Below are 18,581 nucleotides of genomic sequence, written 5' to 3' on the forward strand. Positions count from 1 at the left end.
TTATAAAGCTGAAGTACTTTTTTTATACAGCCAGCATAGCTTTGACTTCGATAAGAATGCTATTTTTTTTCTCTCCATGGTCAACAAAGGAGAACTCCACTTGTTAAAATCTAAATGCTGTCATTCATTTGGTCTTTCAGGGTGCAGTTTGGAGAGTACGACATGAAATTGCTTCGTGGGAAAAAGTCAAGAGTATTTTACCTTGAGAACGATCTTGTTGTCTGACGTCGGCGTGCGTCCCACCCAAAGAGCAAACTTGCAGGGATCTCCCTCAACATGCTCGGTCACCCCTAACTCGGAGGTCTACGGAGAGAGCCGGGTAATAATCATGTGACTGAGAATGTCGCAAAGGTAAAAGCGTTGCGGAGGACTCACAAAGAGTTTGCTCTTGTAGATGTATTTGCTCCTGCCGTTGGAGTCCTTGACCTCCTTGCTGAAGACCAGCGACATCTCAAAGAGGAACAGGTGTCTCTCTCGGCCCTTGCGGATCAGAGTCTTTGGATCCCACACCTGGAAGGACTCCTGGAGGATCAGCTCGCCTTGCGATTCAATGTTCTCATCAAAACCTGCGGGGTGACGGAGGAGGGAGCGTAAGCGAATAACACGTCAGCAATGAGCGACTGAATGCGTGGTTCACCTTCCAGCATGGAGAGATGCATGGCGTCATTGGCTCGCTTGGGAACGCTGAGCATCACCTCCAGCCCGTCCTTGATCTCGCCTTTGCCTTCTTCACAGCATGTCAGCAGCTCCTAGAAAAGCCCAAAAAAAAAAAAAAAAAACAACCAACAAAAAACATTTGCTGTATGTTGTCTGGCGTTACCAAACCACCTATTCTCTTTTTGTTTGTCAGTTTGATGCAGGTACCTTTAGCAGGAGCTGATATTTTGTGATTCTCTGCACAGGTTTAATCAGATAGGAGGAGATTGAGTTGGCTAGTCGGTGCCTTTGCTGAATTTCCTGTCAAACCCCGTGGAGAGAGAAAAAAAAAAAAACATACGTCAGACACCAAAACATCATGTCCTGCAGTTCTATTGTGATCACTGTGACATTTAACGTACATCGAAATAGTTCCCGGCATGCTCCAGGATGAGCTGAGTGGAGTCTGGCTTGTTCTTGCAGTAATTCACGTACATTTGGAATTTATCGGCCTATAAAAACGAGAGCCATAAATGATCAAGATTCTTCACCGGTGATCGACATGATGTTTCTTGAGAAGTGACACATACCCACGTGACAAAGCAATGCCCAACATCTTCAGGCAACTGCTCGTATTTCTCCAGCTCCTTGAGAAAGATGCTGAAAAAGGAGAGGATGCGAAAGCCTGTTTTACACCCCGACAACGCATGTCGGGGTGTAAAACAGGCTTTCGCAATGCCTGTACGGAGAGGCAACTATGCGGAAAGAGCTAAGCGAACACTTGGAGGCGCTCTACGGGTCGCAAAAACACGCTCGTTTGGTTTTCAGTATTTTGTTTGGCTGAGTAGATGCACAGAGGGGAAAAAAATAGGGCTTACTTATGATGGAATTCATAAAGATCCTGCATGTTCCCAAAGATGATGTGCTCTTTATTGAGGATTCCCGGGGGGATCTCCTCCACCCCGCTCGTCATCTCCCACAGGTAAGTCTGCAAGAAGCCACATGAAGATTCACTTGTGCTGCTTGTCGATGTTTAAAAAAAAAAAAAGAAAGTAGTAGATTTCAAACTGACATCCATGCACTCCCGCAGGTCTCGCACGTAGGCCTTTTCTGTCTGGATCAGCTCTGCCATGATGAACCTAAACAAAAACATCGAGGCACGATTGATTGCAACGATCTCAGCTTTTCACAGGCCGTTTCCCCCGGTCGTTTCCCCCATTTACCAGAACGAGCACAGAACACTTCAGTTGGGTAAAATACAGTCAGAGGTTGTAAAACGTGGTCGTGAAGGGGCCGTAGTTGATGGACACAGTGGCGGCGATTTGTAAGACTCGTAAAAATGACGCGCTCGCTTCCTCTGCGTGTTAGGTAAGATGCGTAAGTGGCATATCTGCTGTTCTTGAGCTGAGCCAAGGAGAGGACACTTTCAATCATGCAAATGTATCACGTATGGGCCTTTGCACTGACATCATCTGCTATTCGGCAGCCATTTGGCTCAGAACTACTGCAAACCACGATTCACGAGAGCAGCTCGCTTCATCTGTTCAGCCGTGGTTTTTTTTAACCGGACGAACGGCGAAGAAGTGGTGACGTACTCTTTTCTGCGTGCGGACTTTCGTTTCTCCTCGTTGAGCTCATGGGCGGCATCCCTCAGCTTGACGTCCGAGCCCGGAGCTGTGGCAGGAATGATGTCCAGCTGCAGATCCTTACTCTGACAAAGAAGAGATGACGAGAAAGCTGATCCATTGTGTTCCGCCGGTATGATTTTTGCAGTCTTCAAAGACCGCGGGCGGATGATACATTTACAACATGGGTCGCACTGGGCGACAAGAGTTTGTACGGACTTACGGCCTTGTTGGAGTCGGACGAGATGCCCAAGGCTTTCTCCAGGCTGCAGCGGTACTTGTCCATTCGCAGGGAGAAGTCCCGGTAGCGCTTGTCCACGGCCGTCACCCACTTCTTGATCTCGCCGGCGTGGCTGTGACCTTTGTCGCAAAAGCCGCCGGCCAGCTGGATGAGCAGCTTGACGCGCTCCTTGGTTTGCTGGGGAGGACCAAGCGACAAGGCTCGCATGCGTGCGTCCACCCGGCCAGGCGAGAGAGTGAGGCGCGACCCACCTTGGCGGTGATGTGGAAATCCTCGTGCTCCTTCAACAACTCCTGCGTGTGGTGGATGCTCGAGCCAGTGGAGGTGTGTGTGGACAGGTAAAACTCGCCCGTGTCGTGAATCCACTCAAGGGCCTGAAAAGAAATGTTTCATGTCCGGTCAAGCCTTCTGACCCAAGCGGAACTGGACGAATGTCTCCCATCTCTCTCACCTGTTTGGCACTGCGTTCAAACACCACATACTGCTGACACTGGTCCAGACGGCGCTTCCGCATGGTCCAGAAGTGGAGGACGCGGTTTTCTCTCTGCAGTAGCTCATTGAGGATGTCTGCAAAAGCGGAACAAAAACTCACACGTAAGGGAAGCAAAGATGAGTCAAGATTCTCCAATCAAATCGATATCGAACAATTCGAACAACTTAACCCTCATATTATGTTGAAAAATAAAATCACATTGATTATGTTGTGGGTCATTTTGACCCGTACTGTAAAAATCCACACAAAACAGGTTACACCAGTAACAACTTTGTTTAAGATGATGTAAACATTCAGAAAAGAGACAGACAACCAATTTTTAATCTATTTACGAACTGTTTAAAGTTTTTCCATGTCACGTTTCTTTTTTTCATTTAACTTTTCTGAGATTTTCAGTGTTTTATCTACAAAGTATTGCATACTATTGCAAAGTATGTGTGCTGTCAGATTTGGTGGAGTTGTAGTCCAGGATCATTTGTGGCTTCATGTCTTCTCTTGTGCTCACACACAGGTAGACCAACGCCAGAGCTAAAAGGTTTGCTTCAAACTACGGGACAGCCCGGACAGAAGATAACGCGTTTTATTTTGGTATTTTTCTACTCCTATGGCACAGTGTTCAGGACATTGCATATGTGGGAGTGCAGGAGTTGTAACCCGTTTCACTGGGATGTTTATGTGATGTATGTTCTATTTTGATGCCGGGAACTGATGATGTTCTATGTATTTAAACACGTGACCATGTTTTCCTTTTTTTCTAGCCGTTTAAAAAATTCAATAAAAAGTTTAATAACAAAAAAAAAAAAAATCCGTTTTTAGTTAGGTGGAAGGAATCAGTTAGTTCATCTATGGCAAGCGACATTGAGTAGCTCTCAAACCTCAGTAAGACAAGTGAGTTCAGTAGAACCAGCTTATTAGCACCTTAAGCTGAATCTGATTGCTCTTGAACAAATACTTTGACGCAATCGCATTTTAGTCAGTTTGTGGAAGGCATGTTGCTCAGTGGTATTACAAAGTAACGCTATGAAGCGTTCCAAAACAAGTCAGTGGAGTTAGAGCTTTCCACAACATTCCTATTGAATGTGTGAAAATGATTCCCTATCCGTAGCGAATTGACCATTTCTTATGGATTCCTACTTTAAAACGGAGACTCTTTGTCATCTATTAGATCCATCCAGCCCATCTTGATACGGTGCGCTGTCTAAATTGCCATCTTTGGAGGACAAATTGTGCAGCCACTCCCCAACCAGCCCCCCAACTGACTTTTAACTTGCTGCTCTGGTGCTTTGACGTGACTCAGCAATCCTGGCATGTTGACGCTGTTCCTGTGCATGTACTTGAGGAAGACGTCCGCATTTCTCCTGGCCAGGGTGCACGCCTGATTGACAACAAGAACAAATGGGCGAGCTCAGAGGTGTCGCGTAGAAACTGCTTCGAGCTTCCATGGGCTCATTTCAACCTTGAGGAAGGCTTCCTTCTGCTCCAGGTGTTTACTGATCATGGGCGTCACATGGTCCGTCTCGCAGTTGGGGCCAAGTTTGTCGGCTCCTCCGCACCAGTCCTCCTCCCTCTTATACTCCTGCTCCAGGCTTTCCAACACACTACACACCTGCAAGGGGAAGAGCATATTATATCGCCTCCTACAATGGAGAATGTCAACGCCAGTGTTTTTTTTTTCTTCAGCCCCATAAATGCATCCTACTCGGATTAATAGCATGCACTAAAAAAAGAAGGGGGCGGGGGCATTACAATGTGAAATATGGCCTATTGCATGTCCTACTTGCTCCGAAGTTTTGTAGAAGGCCACAGAGGCATTGACCAGCTTGAGCCTGTCTTCCATTTTGAGCATGAGCTGCTGCCAGTGCGACGCCACGCTCTCGGCGCACTCTCTGATCAAGTCCATGTCGTAGTGGTTGGCCTGCAGCAGAGCCTCGGCCTTCTGTTGAACCTGCAGGGCGCTCTGGTGGGTCTTCTGCAGGCAGAAAGCGGGGGGAAAAAAACACAATGAGGGGGTGGCCGGTGATGGAGACGAGAAGCATTGGCCCAATAAATGTTGGGAAACACTGCAATCGACGAACGGAACCTCAATGGCATGCTGAAACTGTTCATGTTCCCTCTGCAGCTGCTCGGCTTCCTGCAGGGAGCTGGCCGTGATGAGACCCGCATTTAACATGGACTCGCCGTTACGAATCCAACCCAGAACCTGCACGGATAAATACTATTAAATCCCCCACCAAAAGGGAAAATTGTGAACAAGTGCGACACCGTGTCAAAGCAACGATGTTTCACCTGTTTGACCTCGGCCTGCAAATGTCTCAGCTGGACGCACTGCTCCAAGTGCCGGCGGTGCTGCTCGGTGGCTAAGTCCAACTCTTGCTGCTTCTCGTGGAGGAACTCCAGCAGGTCCTGAACACGGGTCGCCATGTCCACGTCACGGTCGCAGAGCAGCTCGACGCCTGGAGGGAAAAACAAGAAGTCGAGACGTGAAATATACTTGGACATAGAACAGAGGCAATGCAGTCACGTCCCACGTTCGGCACACATACAGTATCATTTGGCGCAAATCATATTGCAAAGTCGGACACATGGTGCATGTTATCAATCTTACCATTGCAGATTTATGTCAAGAGATATCATGACTTAATTTAAAACATTCCTTTATGAAGACAAAATGTTCCTACTCTTCCAAAGCGATTCTCGAGGAGCTGTACCCCATTTCGATTTTACTTGGGGATAGCGACCAAGCCCCGCCGCGAAGATCAATAATCTGTGCGTAATTGAGCACGACTGTTATCTAAATAAAACTCAACATAGGTCCTTGTCATCGAGATGCCAGAACATCGTGGAAAATCACTACTTTTGTCTAAATTATGCTCTTCAATTCACTTCAAGCCTTTTTGGACCAAGCTGCCACAAGCATAAGAGGTGTTCAAAGAAACAAACATGTTCCGATAATGAGGTCATCAAAAAATAAATAAACACTGCAATGCCAAGGATTACCATAATTGTCATTATGACAACAGAAAACACAAAAATAAAACCCTAGTGTCCAATCCAACACTACAATAATAAATTTGGCTAACTTATTTTTGAGGTTCACATTGAAAGCGACATGTAAAAAACACTTTGGCTTCATTGGCCAGCAAGCTCCAAGCCAACAATGCGACGCGCTTCTTGCGCGGCCATTAACATGCGGCCTCACAGGTGAATTTTGATGCTTTTGTGCGTGGGCGCCTCTCATCAAATACACTGGCCAAATGTGACCCTCCAAACACCTCCGCAGTATCAATATCAAACTCCGGCACAGCAAGAAGAATGTGCTCTGCCACAGCTTCTGTTTCTACCCTCAAGTTTGGATGTTAAAAAAAACTTGGGTCTTCATTTCTCTTTCAAAAGGGACTTACCAGAAGCCTGGACTTCATTAACACACTGAAGCAGCTCCTGTCCCTGGTGGATGACGTCAAAGGTGAGGTTGTTCATGGTCAAGGCCTTGTCGGCGTGATGCTGCAGCCTCTGCTCAGCCACCGTCAGGTCCTCCGTGTCAAAGTCGCTCATCTGACCCGTCAGCTCCTCGTTCCACGACTCCAGGTCGGAGATAATCTAAGGGCGGGAGCGACGCGTAGTCAAAGTGATGGAAGACGACTAAGCGGCGGCATGTGCATTTAAAAAGAAAATACATCTCACATCAATGGCGTCCCTCTCGAAGATGCGTAGCTGGAGGAATAGCTCCAGTTTGATCTTCCTTTCCTGGAAGAGCTCCTCCATCTGGGCCTGAGCCTCATCCAGCTGCTGCAGCACACTCTCAATGTGGTTGATGGAGCTGTTGTGCGGCGTTTTGTTGCTCGAGATGGCCGAGTCCCTGGTAATGGGAGACACGCAGTCAAACTATAAAGTATGCAAATGGTACACTACGACACTCAAAGTTAGGGATACGGGGCTTTTGGGATGAACCTCAATGTACTATAACGAAAACCTTTATTAGTCTCGCAATGGAGAAATTCCCAATTCACAGCAGCAAAGTTATGAAAGGAAGAAGTAGAACAAAATGTAGGAGCTGCTGGAAAGGCAGCCACTCTCGCGGCGCCATTTTAAAGTCAAAATAACAAAAATAACACAACACAACACATAGGACACAGACAGTCGTGCAATCTTCACCACTTTTCTGCATACACTTTGTTGTCTGAAGCAGTTCTAGATGAAAGAGGAGAGGATCAAAGTGCCCTTTCACCAGTGGATCAGAGACGTCATGCTGAAAATGTGCACACGTCTGTTACAAGATAAGTTTTGAAAGCAAACACGAAGCTGTAGCGTCCATTGACGAAAAGAGATGAGTTCACTTCTCCTGTCCCACGTAATCCGCTTCAAACTCCAAGCCGCGACTCCCAGCTCCAAATCCGCATCGGCGCTCCGCGCTAACGCTCCTTTCTTCTCATCGTCGGCTCCTCAAGACTTACATCCATCCAGCCGCAGACCGTTCAACAGCACCGATCTCTCCGCTGAACAAAGCGGGGCTGTGAAAAATGCTGCCCATTCCAGGCGCAAGACACAAGCGCCCCGGGACTGTCCAGCAACGACAGTCAAATGGCGCCAACATTCCTCCCAATCAAAATCTGTGCTGGTACAGGCGTGCTGCCGAGAGGGCGCAACCACCAAGCACAGAGTCTCCTCCTTGATGAATGTCGTGGCCAAAAAATGCTGAAAAAGCCCACATCAGGTCCACACGACGTAACAACAAACACAAAGTGACAAAACAAACACAAAAACAACAAAAAAAGCAAGGCTCATGAGAGCACTTGCCGACGGCTGCCTACTCGGGCGCCATCTTGACTTCAAAGCCTTGTCTTCATAACCTTGACATGTCTAACTTGCTGTTGAACGGCAAAATCCGGAAGACATCTTATTAAATTTGATTTCAAAGGATGTTCATTTCAATGCCTTTCGGTGACTTTTCCAGTCTCTCTGTAGCAACCTGCTGAGGATGCCGTAAGCTCAGTGCTGGAAAATGATGACAGCGACGGGGCCAGAAATACAATAAAATTGAGTCTGAAATAATACAGTATGGTCATATGTGAATGCATACAAATGACGCATGGATTCTTCATTTTTGAGAGAAACAAAAACAACATGCAATCGCTGAACAAAAAAGGGCAAACAAGTGAGAAAGTTGACAACTGATTGGTGTTTGGAGGCTTATCGCAAACACTCCCACACGCTCACGAACACACGTACACCAGAGATGTGTGGAGGAGACTGCCGCACAATTAGACGTAAGCTTTTAAAAGCGCAGTTACGCAATACACGATGGAGCCAACACACCAGGGACGAGGCCATGATGAACAGAACAAATGAGGAGGGGGAAAAAAAGCAGAGCAAGAAGAGATGGATGAAGAGTATGAAAACAGAAATGGAAGCCAAGGGTCAGCTGCAAATGCTTCTCCGACTCCCAGTCGCTTTCTTTTTAAACTGGTTCTCGATTCATTTTTCAGAACATTTCACACATTTTTTTTCCTTTGTGACAGCTTTGCCATTGTGGCTACCTGAGCTGCTGGATGAGGTCCTCGCCCTCCTTGATGACGTTGACTGTGACTTGCAGCGTGGTCTGCTGCTGCTGCCCGAAGCGTTTGATCAGATCCTGGACGGCTTCCACCGACTCGGCGTACACGTCATCCAGCAACTCCTTCTGGAGCTCCTCCAGCCACGTCCACAGCTTAAAAAAAAAAAAAAAGGGGGTGCGAGAGCAGCAGCGCAAATTAATTTTTACTTCAGGAAGTACTGAAGGACTCCACATCCCCAACCATCTTGAGCAGTACAGAAAATGGATGGATGGAGTAAATTGGTCAGTGATTCTTACATATTTACAGGTTGGGCCAAAATGACAAACACCCCAAAAATTATTTTATTGGCAGTTTTTTTTTCCTGCCATATTTTCCTTTGTGGCCTCCTCATTTGCTTCAGAGTTGACTAATCATATGTCAGGACAATAGAATACAGTGTGAAAATTATCTGCCTTGACGGTGTAAACGGCTCTCAACAGGCAGCCCACCATCCACTTTAGCATTACGTCACCAACCCACGATCCCCTCCGTCCGTCTGCCCACCTCTTTGACGTGCGTGTGGAAGGCGACAGACATGTCCAGCAGGACTTTGCGCTGCTCCACGCGGCGAACAAAGTCTTGGATCCGGTCTTCAAGCTGGTGGGCGGCCTGGTAGATCTCCTCCGGGTCGCACTCTCCCGTCTGGGCCAGCTGTTCGGCCGCCTCCAGTAGCTTGTCTGCATTGGTGTAAGTGTTCTACACCAGGAGGGGACGGACAAAGTGAGGAGGCGAACGCGTTTCCATCGTGAACACGCAGGGAGGACAAACTTGACGCCATTTAGTGCGATGAAAGAGATGATCATTATTGTTATTACAGCACCAATGGATCATATAATTAACAAGCATTATGTACGAGAATAATGTTGTTGCTGGAGCATGTCAAGCAGACCAAATGTACTTTTCATTGGCTTGTACACAGATATTTGGGTCCGTGGAGCGCTTGTCCACCCGGGTGTGAAATGACCAATTCTTTTTGTGAGCTGCCTATTTCTGAAACGGTGTCAGCTGCATGCGCCACATTCAGAGATCCATACATTAGGCTTGATGATGATGTGATGCCTCCACGAGTGAAATTACAACCAATGCTTGTCATTTATCACAGAGAGAGAGAGAGAGAGAGAGAGAGAATGTTTACTTTTCGTTACTCACATTCAACACAGTGGAGCCTCACTTGCCCCAGTTAATGAACGGAATGGACCTTATGCACGGCAGTAATTTTCTTTTTTTTGTGTACCTGCGCCACCTCCTCAAAGTCTTCATGTCGTTTCTGGAGGGCTCGGGCTCGATGGAGGGACTTGCCCACACCTGTGTGCTTGCTGAGGAAGGCCTCGCCGTGGTTCTCTATCCAGTCTAGTACCTGCGATGACAGAACGGGAGACGATGAACACAGGGGCCACCGTACGGGGGAGCTATTACGTCACGCTTGCTACGGGGGAGCTATTACGTCACGCTTGCAGTTGTAAATATGGTTCAAAGAAGAAACACTGCAGAGATGATTACAATCTGTGTTATCTGTGGAGCCTCTCACTTGCAGCCTCACAGCATCTGCATGCACGCTCTGTGGCAACGGTTGCCATGTCAACACGGTGCAGAATGCCCCCTGATATTTTAGGACAGTCCGTATACACATTATCATACGTCGGGACCTTTTTGGAACATTCACATCTCATTTTGAATCCACTTGGTTTTGCGACCTTTGACTGGTGCAACACATTTGCTCCCCCCCAAAATGCAATGTTGATTTTCACACTTTGTGAGGGGCTGCGCACACACAAAAAAACTAAACAAAAAAACCTCCACCATAAAAAGCTTTCACAATCCATCAGTTGTGACACCGGCATACTTTTAAAATGTCACACCTTTACCGAGGTGAGGATATTTAGTGTCACAAGGTAGCAAGAACAACAGCTTCAAATGAATCGAAGCAAATAAATGTGTTGGATGCTTCAGTGATACTGACAGCACATGAGCAATGACCATTTGAACCATAAATGGCACTCATGTTTACTGTGTTTAATGCTGAGAGAGATCACACAGAGTGCCTTCAATATTTTTGTGGTATTCAAATAAAGTGATTAGGAAAGGTTTCATTTGAACAGATAACTTTCACCATATAAAGTGTTTTTCATTCAAACAAACAGTTTCAATCTACTAAATTTAAGGTCATTTTTGTCAACTCCCAGGTAATTGAATCAACTCGAACTAAAACAACTACGATGAGTACAAATAAATAAAGAGATAAAATTTTGTGCGTACCTGCTGAACGTCCTGCTGAAAGACGCAGAGCTGCAGCCGCTGGTGCAGGCGGACCTTGCGGTGTTGCCAGATATTCTCCAGCTGCCTCTGATGATGCAGCACCTCGTGGATGATATCCAGGACATGATGCACCGCTTTGGAGTAGTTGGCCGATGCCGTCAGCGAGTCGGCGCTGCCTGGCGTGAGCGGTCGCTGCAGTTTGTCCAACAAGGCTTTGCCATCCTGGCTCACCTGGGGTTCGAAATGAAGGGAAGACAGATCCAAAATAAAAAATAAAAAATATGGCGGAATTCTCCATTTTCAGTGACAAAGAGTCCAATTGTAACATCCTAATGGATTTTTTGTACCTCTGAGTAAGCAGCGGTGATGTGCTCGTATAAGCCTTGGTGGTGATGAATGGCATCTTCCAGGTCCTGTAGCTCGGAGGGTAAATCTACTTCGCCACAGGCCTTACACCACGACTCCACGTTGCTCATGTACTGCAGAGGGGCGGGAGGAGAGGGCAGAAACTGTCACGTGCTAGTAAGACAGCCTTTTCTTTACCGTTCCACTAGGTTTATGAACTCACTGGGGATGCTAATTGGCCTGCAGTGACTGAAAAGTACTTCCTAAAGCCTCATGTGTGAGACAAAAGGCCATGTGAGATTATTATTAGAGCCTTTAAATATTGCTCTCATGATGAAAGCAAGATGGACGAGTGCATCTTTAAAATGGGTGAGATTAAGGCCGAACAATTTCTATTCCTGCTCACAGACATGAAAGACTTGTTCCAGGTCAGGGAAATGAAACCAAGAACGTTCCCAAACTGGCTTCCGGCCATTCTATCTTGCCACTAATGAGCAGGAATAACGCTGGACAAGATGTATGGAAATGTCATGTATGCAAATGAATGCAAATGTGGCGCATACATCAGGCTTTGCTGGTTTAATCAAGTCAAATTGGTATTGGAAAAGCCCGAGTACTGAATCCAGCCAATAGGGAGATGCCCCATTTGTATACATTATATGAGTGTGCATTTCCCAAACCTGATCACACTTCTGGTGAAAGCTGGCGGACATCTCCAGCAGCGTGCTGCGCTCGTCCAGCGCGGCCGCAAAGGCCTTCCACTCCTGCTCCAGCTGGCCGGAGATCTGCTTGATTTGATGGGAGGCGTAGTGGCCCGATTCCAGCAGCCGGTTGCCCACCGACATAATGCGGTTGATGTTCACGTAGACATTCTGAGGAGCAGACAGATTCACTGAACAACTTCTACGGCTCGACTTGTGCATCGCCTTCATTTCTCAAGTGTGGAGAGGATCTCCGGGGGCTCACTAGTTTCATAATGCTTATGTAATGTGGGGTGAAAAGCAGGACTAAAACAAGGTCCGTGCAAATAGAGGCGGCTCTGGTTCAACTCCCAAACATCGAGGCCTCCTTATCTACGTGAGCAGGCGCATACAGTGGAACGTGCAACGTTTGGATGCTTGACTGTCCTGTCCGTAAGGGCGGGACATGAATAGCGCACTGGTCACGGGAGCGCGCTGTGACTAAGTGTGCGTCTTACCATGCAGTTCATAGCAAAGTGGTTGTGTTGGGTTTGCAGCTCCACGGCGTGCGGGTGGTTGTTGCCAATCTCGGTGTAGCCAGCCAGGAACAAACCCTTGTTGTGCATGATCCAGTCAAACATCTGTGGCACGGGGCGGGGAGAAGAAAGAGCAAACACACACAGAAATAAAGATATTGTTGACACTTGATTGTGTACCAGGTGGGATACAAGCAGTGCAGGTGCGTTGGTGAACCGCAGCCGGTGCGGAGCTGCCATCTTTCCAGGTCAGCATGCAGACAAATGAATCTATTAAGTGTAGCCTCATCCAGAGAACAACTGGTGGCCTATGGTGTCCTAGCAACAAGCTTCTGCTACCGCAGTGTATCTAAGACAGCAGCTATCTGTGGTATCGCAACCCGCTTTTTCGATGTTTTTTTTCTCCTTCGTTCGCTTCAAGATTGATCTGGTAAATTTGCCTCATTCTGTCTTTTTTCATGCAGTGGCTTTTATCAGTTGTCAGGTACAGGAATACCGCTCGACGAAAAGCGGAGCGAGAGGAGGCAGACGCAGTCCGCAACAAAACTCCAGCAAGAATTGTTGCTACAGAGCAGTGAGCATATACGCCCGTGGGTTCGATAAAATAGCTTTTTTTTGTGTGTGTTTCTGCACCGCGTGTGGAACAGCAGCAGCTGTTTCAAGGTTTACGTGGTTTTACTGTAATAACAGTGTTTTACTGCAAAAACAAGCGCATTTGAGTTCGTCACCGTGACATGGATTGGCCACTCATTATTCAAGCACCAGCCCGCTTGGTGGTTACTACTTGCCCACTCAAACTCAGGAAAAATGGATGACGGCAACATCACACCTGCGTCTTGTGAAAAGCGAAAATTTTGCAATCGCTGGCAATCTCAGTGGAGTTGAGGAATAAACAGCTTCAATTTATTTTTGGGACAAACTTGAGAACCAGAACTGTGTGGTGTTTTATTAAGTTAAAGTGTGTTAAAAGAAGGTGCAGGCCTATTTCGAACGGGATGGCAAATCTAAGCAATAAGATCTAAAATGTTTGGTGATATAATTTTTTTCCCATTGAACAGGCATGGAAGGTACATTAATAAAAGTGAAAATTAAAAAAAACTACTTATTCCCCAGAAAATGAGACTCTACTTCTCTGCTTTGTGAGGCAACATCGCCATGCTAGTTAACTACGAATTTGCCTTGATTGCACGTTTATCTTTATTTCAGTAATTGTGAATACTCCGCCTCTCGTAGCAGGTTGCGAACCTTCATTCAAAGAAGGTGTTGTAATAATCCATTAACATTACCTTAAATGTGCTGAATTTCTTTTTCATATTGTTCCTATACCAAGCTGCATGTCAAATATATCCCCAATGACAAACGGGGGTTTGTTGTACTTTTTTCCTCCTTTAAAACAAAAGCTGGCCTGAATCGATGTGCTCGGCACACACAGTGAAAATCAATTCACCGCGGCCATAAGTAGGTTGTGTTTATATTGCGTGCCCCACAGTGATCGGCCGCTGTTGTTCCGAATTACCGCCGCATCATCGCTCGCAGTGAGCGACACCGCCAACACCCGGCCAACCGACCTTCTCAGCATCCTGCTCGAAGAGGCGGAGCTGGAAGCACTGGTCCAGCTGCAGCTTGCGGACATGCCAAGCCTGGTGGAGGTGCTGTCGGGTGCTGTGCAGCTTGTCCAGCAGCTGGGTGATACGTGGAACCAAGCCCTGCGTGTCGACATTGGACACCCCAGCGCCGCCGCCGCTGATGCTCGTGTTGCTGCCGCCACCGCCACCATTACGGTTGGAGGAAGGCTCGCTGCTCTGGATCCGCTGCAGTAGCCTGGATTGAGTGTGACATGGCAGAAATCAACCATTCATAAACCAAATGGTTTTTAAAACATGTGTGTGTTATCAAAACATTGCATGGCTACCTTTGTCCCTCCGCGTCCAGCTCCTCTATGGGCGCTTTGATGACCTTTTTCTTTAGCGTGGCATGTTCTTCGATCATCCTACGCGCTCCCTCCAGGTCCTGTGGGAAGTCTTTACGTGACACTGTTTCCTGCATCTCCTCCAGCCGGGCGAGCATCTGCGTGGCGTGACCGGAGAACTCCTCAAACGCCACGCGGACCTGGACGGGAAGCCAACAAAGTCACTCCGTTGAGCAAAACCAGCGCGGCGGGACTTGAGTCACATCAGATTCTCCAGTCTAAATTTAATCAATTTAAATGTTTCCGGTCTACATCCAATTGATTCAAATCATATCTCAGTGTGTTAAAATACATAATACAACTTTACTTTCAAGGTTTACTTTCAAAGATCTTTTCACAGGTATCCCACAGGGTTCACTCCTGGGTCCCATTCCGTCTACTATCTGTGTCCCGCATCTGCTGCACATCTGACCGAGGTCATGGTGAACATTTTAATCTGACTGAGGAACTTCCATTTACAATTTACCTCTTCCAAAACTGTTGCCGTTTTTTGGCCAAAACACATACATGACACGATTGGGGTTTTTTTTCTGAGCAAAAAATGTAAATCAGTATCAATACTTGGGTTGATTAAGCGAGAATAATCATCTAATACACAGATTTCTGCCACAATAGGTTGGAACTTGCTTGAAACTTGGAGGCTGTAAAGTGACTCTCCCACCTCTAGCAAAAATCCTGTTGAAAAGTCAGTAAAGGCTTCTCACCTCAATCCACTCTTCATGATTGTAGTCCAGGCTGCCGTCAAAGTCCGACGTCAGCTGGGAAGGGTCCACCACCTTCGTCAGGCCCTCGAGTGAAACCATGGTAGTCTGGGGGAAAAGATAGAGATCAAAAGCGGAGTCAGTCAAATGGGTGTAAATTGCTTCATCTAATCCTCTCTGTTGAGAACTTTTTAATTAGCGCCCTTGAGCTCAACATTTACCTCCCGAAAACTACCAACACGGGATCCTAATGGAGCAGAATTAGCACGAGTCTTCACTAATCTCCGCAGACCGTGTGGCCAACTCATTAAGCATTTAGCAGTTGACGTGAACACTTGGTCTTCCTCCAATTATGTCAGTGAGCTTGAAATTTGGAGGCTGTGCGGCGTCAAACCCAGGATCCCTCGCAACTCGGTGAGCCATTTACTCCCCCATGATGATCTACTAATGCAATATAACATCTTACAAGGCAACAATCGCATTTGACAACATTGCATTTTTGCGCACAGGAGAGCGAGGAGAAGCCTTGAGCAACTCGACGCATTTTGTGCAAAGCCTCCTCCTCCGCACAACACCCCCACACACATGGGCAGAGAAGCGAGGCTACACAGCTCGCTGAGGGCCGACCGATGCGGGGGGGGGGTGTTGACGCCATTGTGTTGTGGGTATTGTTGCCAGGTTAATTGATTTGTGAGCGTGTGAGAGAGGAAATGAGCCATGAGCATTTATTTTTCATCACATACAGAAACATGCAATTCATAAATGAATTACTGTCATGGCTGATGAAGTGAATAAAGGCAGTCTGACGAGCAGCTCTTTCACAGAGTGGAAGTTTACAGTGTTTCGATGGCAGCTTGCGCGCCTGACTTTGCCACTCAAATAATCGATATGGACGTGCGACAATAGTAGTTCAGTGAGAGTCTGGCGGTGAACAATGAGAGCTTCCTTTTTTGAGGCGGCGGGGGGTGTTGTTGTTGGATCAGATGATAACTGGGGATCACAAAATCGCTAAACTCATCTGAATGAACTGAAATTATAAGCAGAGGAAGGCACGTTTAAGTAGAGCAGACCTTTGCCAAGGCTTCATCAATAATTCTCGTGTGGCTCAGCACCACAAGATTGGGGACCACTGCTGTGCTGTATTCTTTTTGTTGAGCCACAAACAACATGGTGCAACTGTGAAGGAAGGAGCTGATTTCTCTTGCCGTTTGAGCTACGTTATAATAATACAAAGAGAAGAAACGGGTGACAAAGGAGAGTGTGTGGCTATCCGAGAGGCTGTCGGCAAGCATAAGCCCCGTTCATTTACTGCGCTCGAGAATTACGACAGCAGAGTCTCCCCGCGTTGCGCTTTTCAGCCACAGGTGCAGATGAATTTTTAAATACAGTAATGTGTTATGGTGAAGCAATATATATCGAGAGGATTGGTATGGCTTTGGCAGTGGTAAGCCTAAGCTCGCATCATACCCCAAAATTTCATTTTTGTGGTGAAAGATGAATTTGATAGAAAATGGCATTTTTGTTTGGCTCTCACATCTACACCATTGCAACGCCGCCTACCGCAACCGCAGTGGCCACCGTGCCGTTCAGCGACGTTGCTTGTTTTACAGCGGCCCTAACACACATGGAGCAGTAACACAAACATATGTACTAATTCTGCTCCAATAATACTCACAGGCTTCCATTCCCTCTGCTCCGTGGGAACAATTAGTATTACTGCAGATGAGTATGAGACCTTCTTTGCACACTTAATTGCACTGCATCTCTTTCAGTAGACTGTCCGGCATGTTACAGCACAACGTGGGGGTTGCAGGTACGCAAAATTCTAAATTTGAACTTGTCTATAAACATTAAAACCTGATTTTTAAAAAATGCCCACTGAAAAATATCCACTATTGTGGGAGTGTGAACAACGTACACTACTGCAATTACCGCCTGGGTTGACAGTAAAAATACAGCAACAAGAAAATGGAGTTATCGTTTCAGTCAAGCCACCTTACCTCAAACTCAAACTTGGAGCTGCCGAAATTGGTCCTCTGCTTTTGCCAGAAGTTGTCGGGCTTGATGATGAGAGCGACGTGGATGCACGATGGGAACGACTCCTGCAGGATCTTCAGCAGTGGCTTGATGCTGTCCCACTTGGAGCCGCGCATGTCCACGATGACCGTGAAGCCATGTTTACAGACCTCGTCGCTGGAGGCAGGCGGAGGTTGGAGGTAATCCAGCAAGAGGGGACAGATGACGGAAAGGACAGGGGGGGAGAGAGGGGGGAAAATCCATGAGGTGAGGCAGTTCTCTATCGCGTTACAAGCAGATGCAGTCAAAACATGCATCCCACACACCCACTCACACACAGCCGCCCACACACACGCTCGGTGAAACCTGCGACGACTCGTCAACCCTCAGCACACCATCAAAAAAATGACTAATCATCTGCGCATTTTGTACATCTGCTGTGACGTGAACTATTTCTGAACCCTCCTTTTCCACTAAAACTACTTCCACGAGATTGGAAAGGTCGTCCACCACGAGAGCGTGTTTCTGAAATAGAACAGGACAAAACGTACAGCTGCCAAATACAAACGCACTTTACCAAATGATGACGTGGATGGTCATTTTAAAACTTGACTTTTATAGGCGTGTATTTGAATGATGAAATGGAGATGAATGGAGGGATTTACCTGCAAAGCGAGTACCGGTCCACACTGACTATGACTGCTGCACTGCCTCAGCGACTGAGACGTTTTGTTTTGCTTCTGCACACACGCACGCGCGCACACGAGCTCACACATGCGCGTTCCATCTCTGTGGGTTTTTAATCCTTCCCCTCCTCCTCCTCACTGCTTTCTCCCAGTGGCTCCCTTCTTCCCTTCCCTCGCGCTCCGATACCCATCCAGGCTTTCCCTCATGTCCTTTCTGGGCATCTCAACTGATTTTTTAGCAGCCAAGAAATTATTATTTTTTTAAATGCAGCAAGCTAACCGCTCTTGAATAATTCCCTTCTCTCACTCTCCGTCGCTTGTCCTCTCAAACGTCACACGCTGCACTCAGCACTTTCACGTATGCGCTCACACACAAACTTGATTTGGACATCCATGTGCATTTAAAAAAAAATAATAATTAAGAGGGGCAAAATAAGAGTCAGACCTGGGAATGCCAGCCAGGTAGGCGATCAGTCTCCTCAGGTCATCGGTCCGTATTCTGTCATGGTTGCTGCGTGATGGGAAGGTTAACACTGGACCACCGCGTCGGTCCCTGCCACCTAAGACACAAAAACATATAGTCTTTTTTGGTGGCGAAGTGAGAAACTACAAGGAACAACTTCATACCCACTACTTTTTGTCCTTACTACATCGTTGCCATTGGCCAATATGATACTCTGATCCACTTTTCGTTACATCTGAGCGCATCTGCCACGGGGCTTGAAAACAGATTCTATGTTAATGAATCACATCTTTCCGTTTGAACTGACCGCGCATCTGTTGCATCACCTTCATCAGAAACAGGA

General features: G+C 47.0%; 1 protein-coding gene across 3 annotated transcripts in view; it reads right to left on the reverse strand.

Annotated features, from left to right (window-relative positions):
- The window catches only part of LOC147190510 (triple functional domain protein-like), a 48,966-nt gene that overhangs the window by 14,192 nt on the left and 16,193 nt on the right, over window positions 1-18,581 (reverse strand). For 2 of the 3 annotated variants that reach the window (XM_086136120.1, XM_086136119.1), the window contains exons 4-34: window positions 18,221-18,335; window positions 17,074-17,266; window positions 15,077-15,181; window positions 14,316-14,512; window positions 13,972-14,224; window positions 12,386-12,508; window positions 11,868-12,059; window positions 11,190-11,321; window positions 10,843-11,073; window positions 9,821-9,943; window positions 9,091-9,282; window positions 8,530-8,699; window positions 6,677-6,851; window positions 6,397-6,592; window positions 5,282-5,448; window positions 5,076-5,195; window positions 4,773-4,964; window positions 4,452-4,601; window positions 4,256-4,370; window positions 2,954-3,069; window positions 2,754-2,876; window positions 2,485-2,679; window positions 2,232-2,347; window positions 1,709-1,775; window positions 1,515-1,624; window positions 1,227-1,296; window positions 1,059-1,148; window positions 865-957; window positions 638-749; window positions 376-566; window positions 202-303 (exon numbers count right to left, since the gene is read on the reverse strand). In XM_086136120.1, the coding sequence (XP_085992246.1) occupies window positions 202-303; window positions 376-566; window positions 638-749; window positions 865-957; window positions 1,059-1,148; window positions 1,227-1,296; window positions 1,515-1,624; window positions 1,709-1,775; window positions 2,232-2,347; window positions 2,485-2,679; window positions 2,754-2,876; window positions 2,954-3,069; window positions 4,256-4,370; window positions 4,452-4,601; window positions 4,773-4,964; window positions 5,076-5,195; window positions 5,282-5,448; window positions 6,397-6,592; window positions 6,677-6,851; window positions 8,530-8,699; window positions 9,091-9,282; window positions 9,821-9,943; window positions 10,843-11,073; window positions 11,190-11,321; window positions 11,868-12,059; window positions 12,386-12,508; window positions 13,972-14,224; window positions 14,316-14,512; window positions 15,077-15,181; window positions 17,074-17,266; window positions 18,221-18,335 (4,526 nt within the window). Of the gene's footprint in view, window positions 1-201; window positions 304-375; window positions 567-637; window positions 750-864; window positions 958-1,058; window positions 1,149-1,226; window positions 1,297-1,514; window positions 1,625-1,708; window positions 1,776-2,231; window positions 2,348-2,484; window positions 2,680-2,753; window positions 2,877-2,953; window positions 3,070-4,255; window positions 4,371-4,451; window positions 4,602-4,772; window positions 4,965-5,075; window positions 5,196-5,281; window positions 5,449-6,396; window positions 6,593-6,676; window positions 6,852-8,529; window positions 8,700-9,090; window positions 9,283-9,820; window positions 9,944-10,842; window positions 11,074-11,189; window positions 11,322-11,867; window positions 12,060-12,385; window positions 12,509-13,971; window positions 14,225-14,315; window positions 14,513-15,076; window positions 15,182-17,073; window positions 17,267-17,754; window positions 17,834-18,220; window positions 18,336-18,581 lie in introns of those variants that run through there. The other variant, XM_086136121.1, reaches the window with a different exon arrangement.

This window comes from Hippocampus guttulatus, chromosome 18, assembly GCF_054856545.1.
Source record: "Hippocampus guttulatus isolate MCC_2025c chromosome 18, RoL_Hgut_1.0, whole genome shotgun sequence".
Classification (NCBI taxonomy): domain Eukaryota; kingdom Metazoa; phylum Chordata; class Actinopteri; order Syngnathiformes; family Syngnathidae; genus Hippocampus; species Hippocampus guttulatus.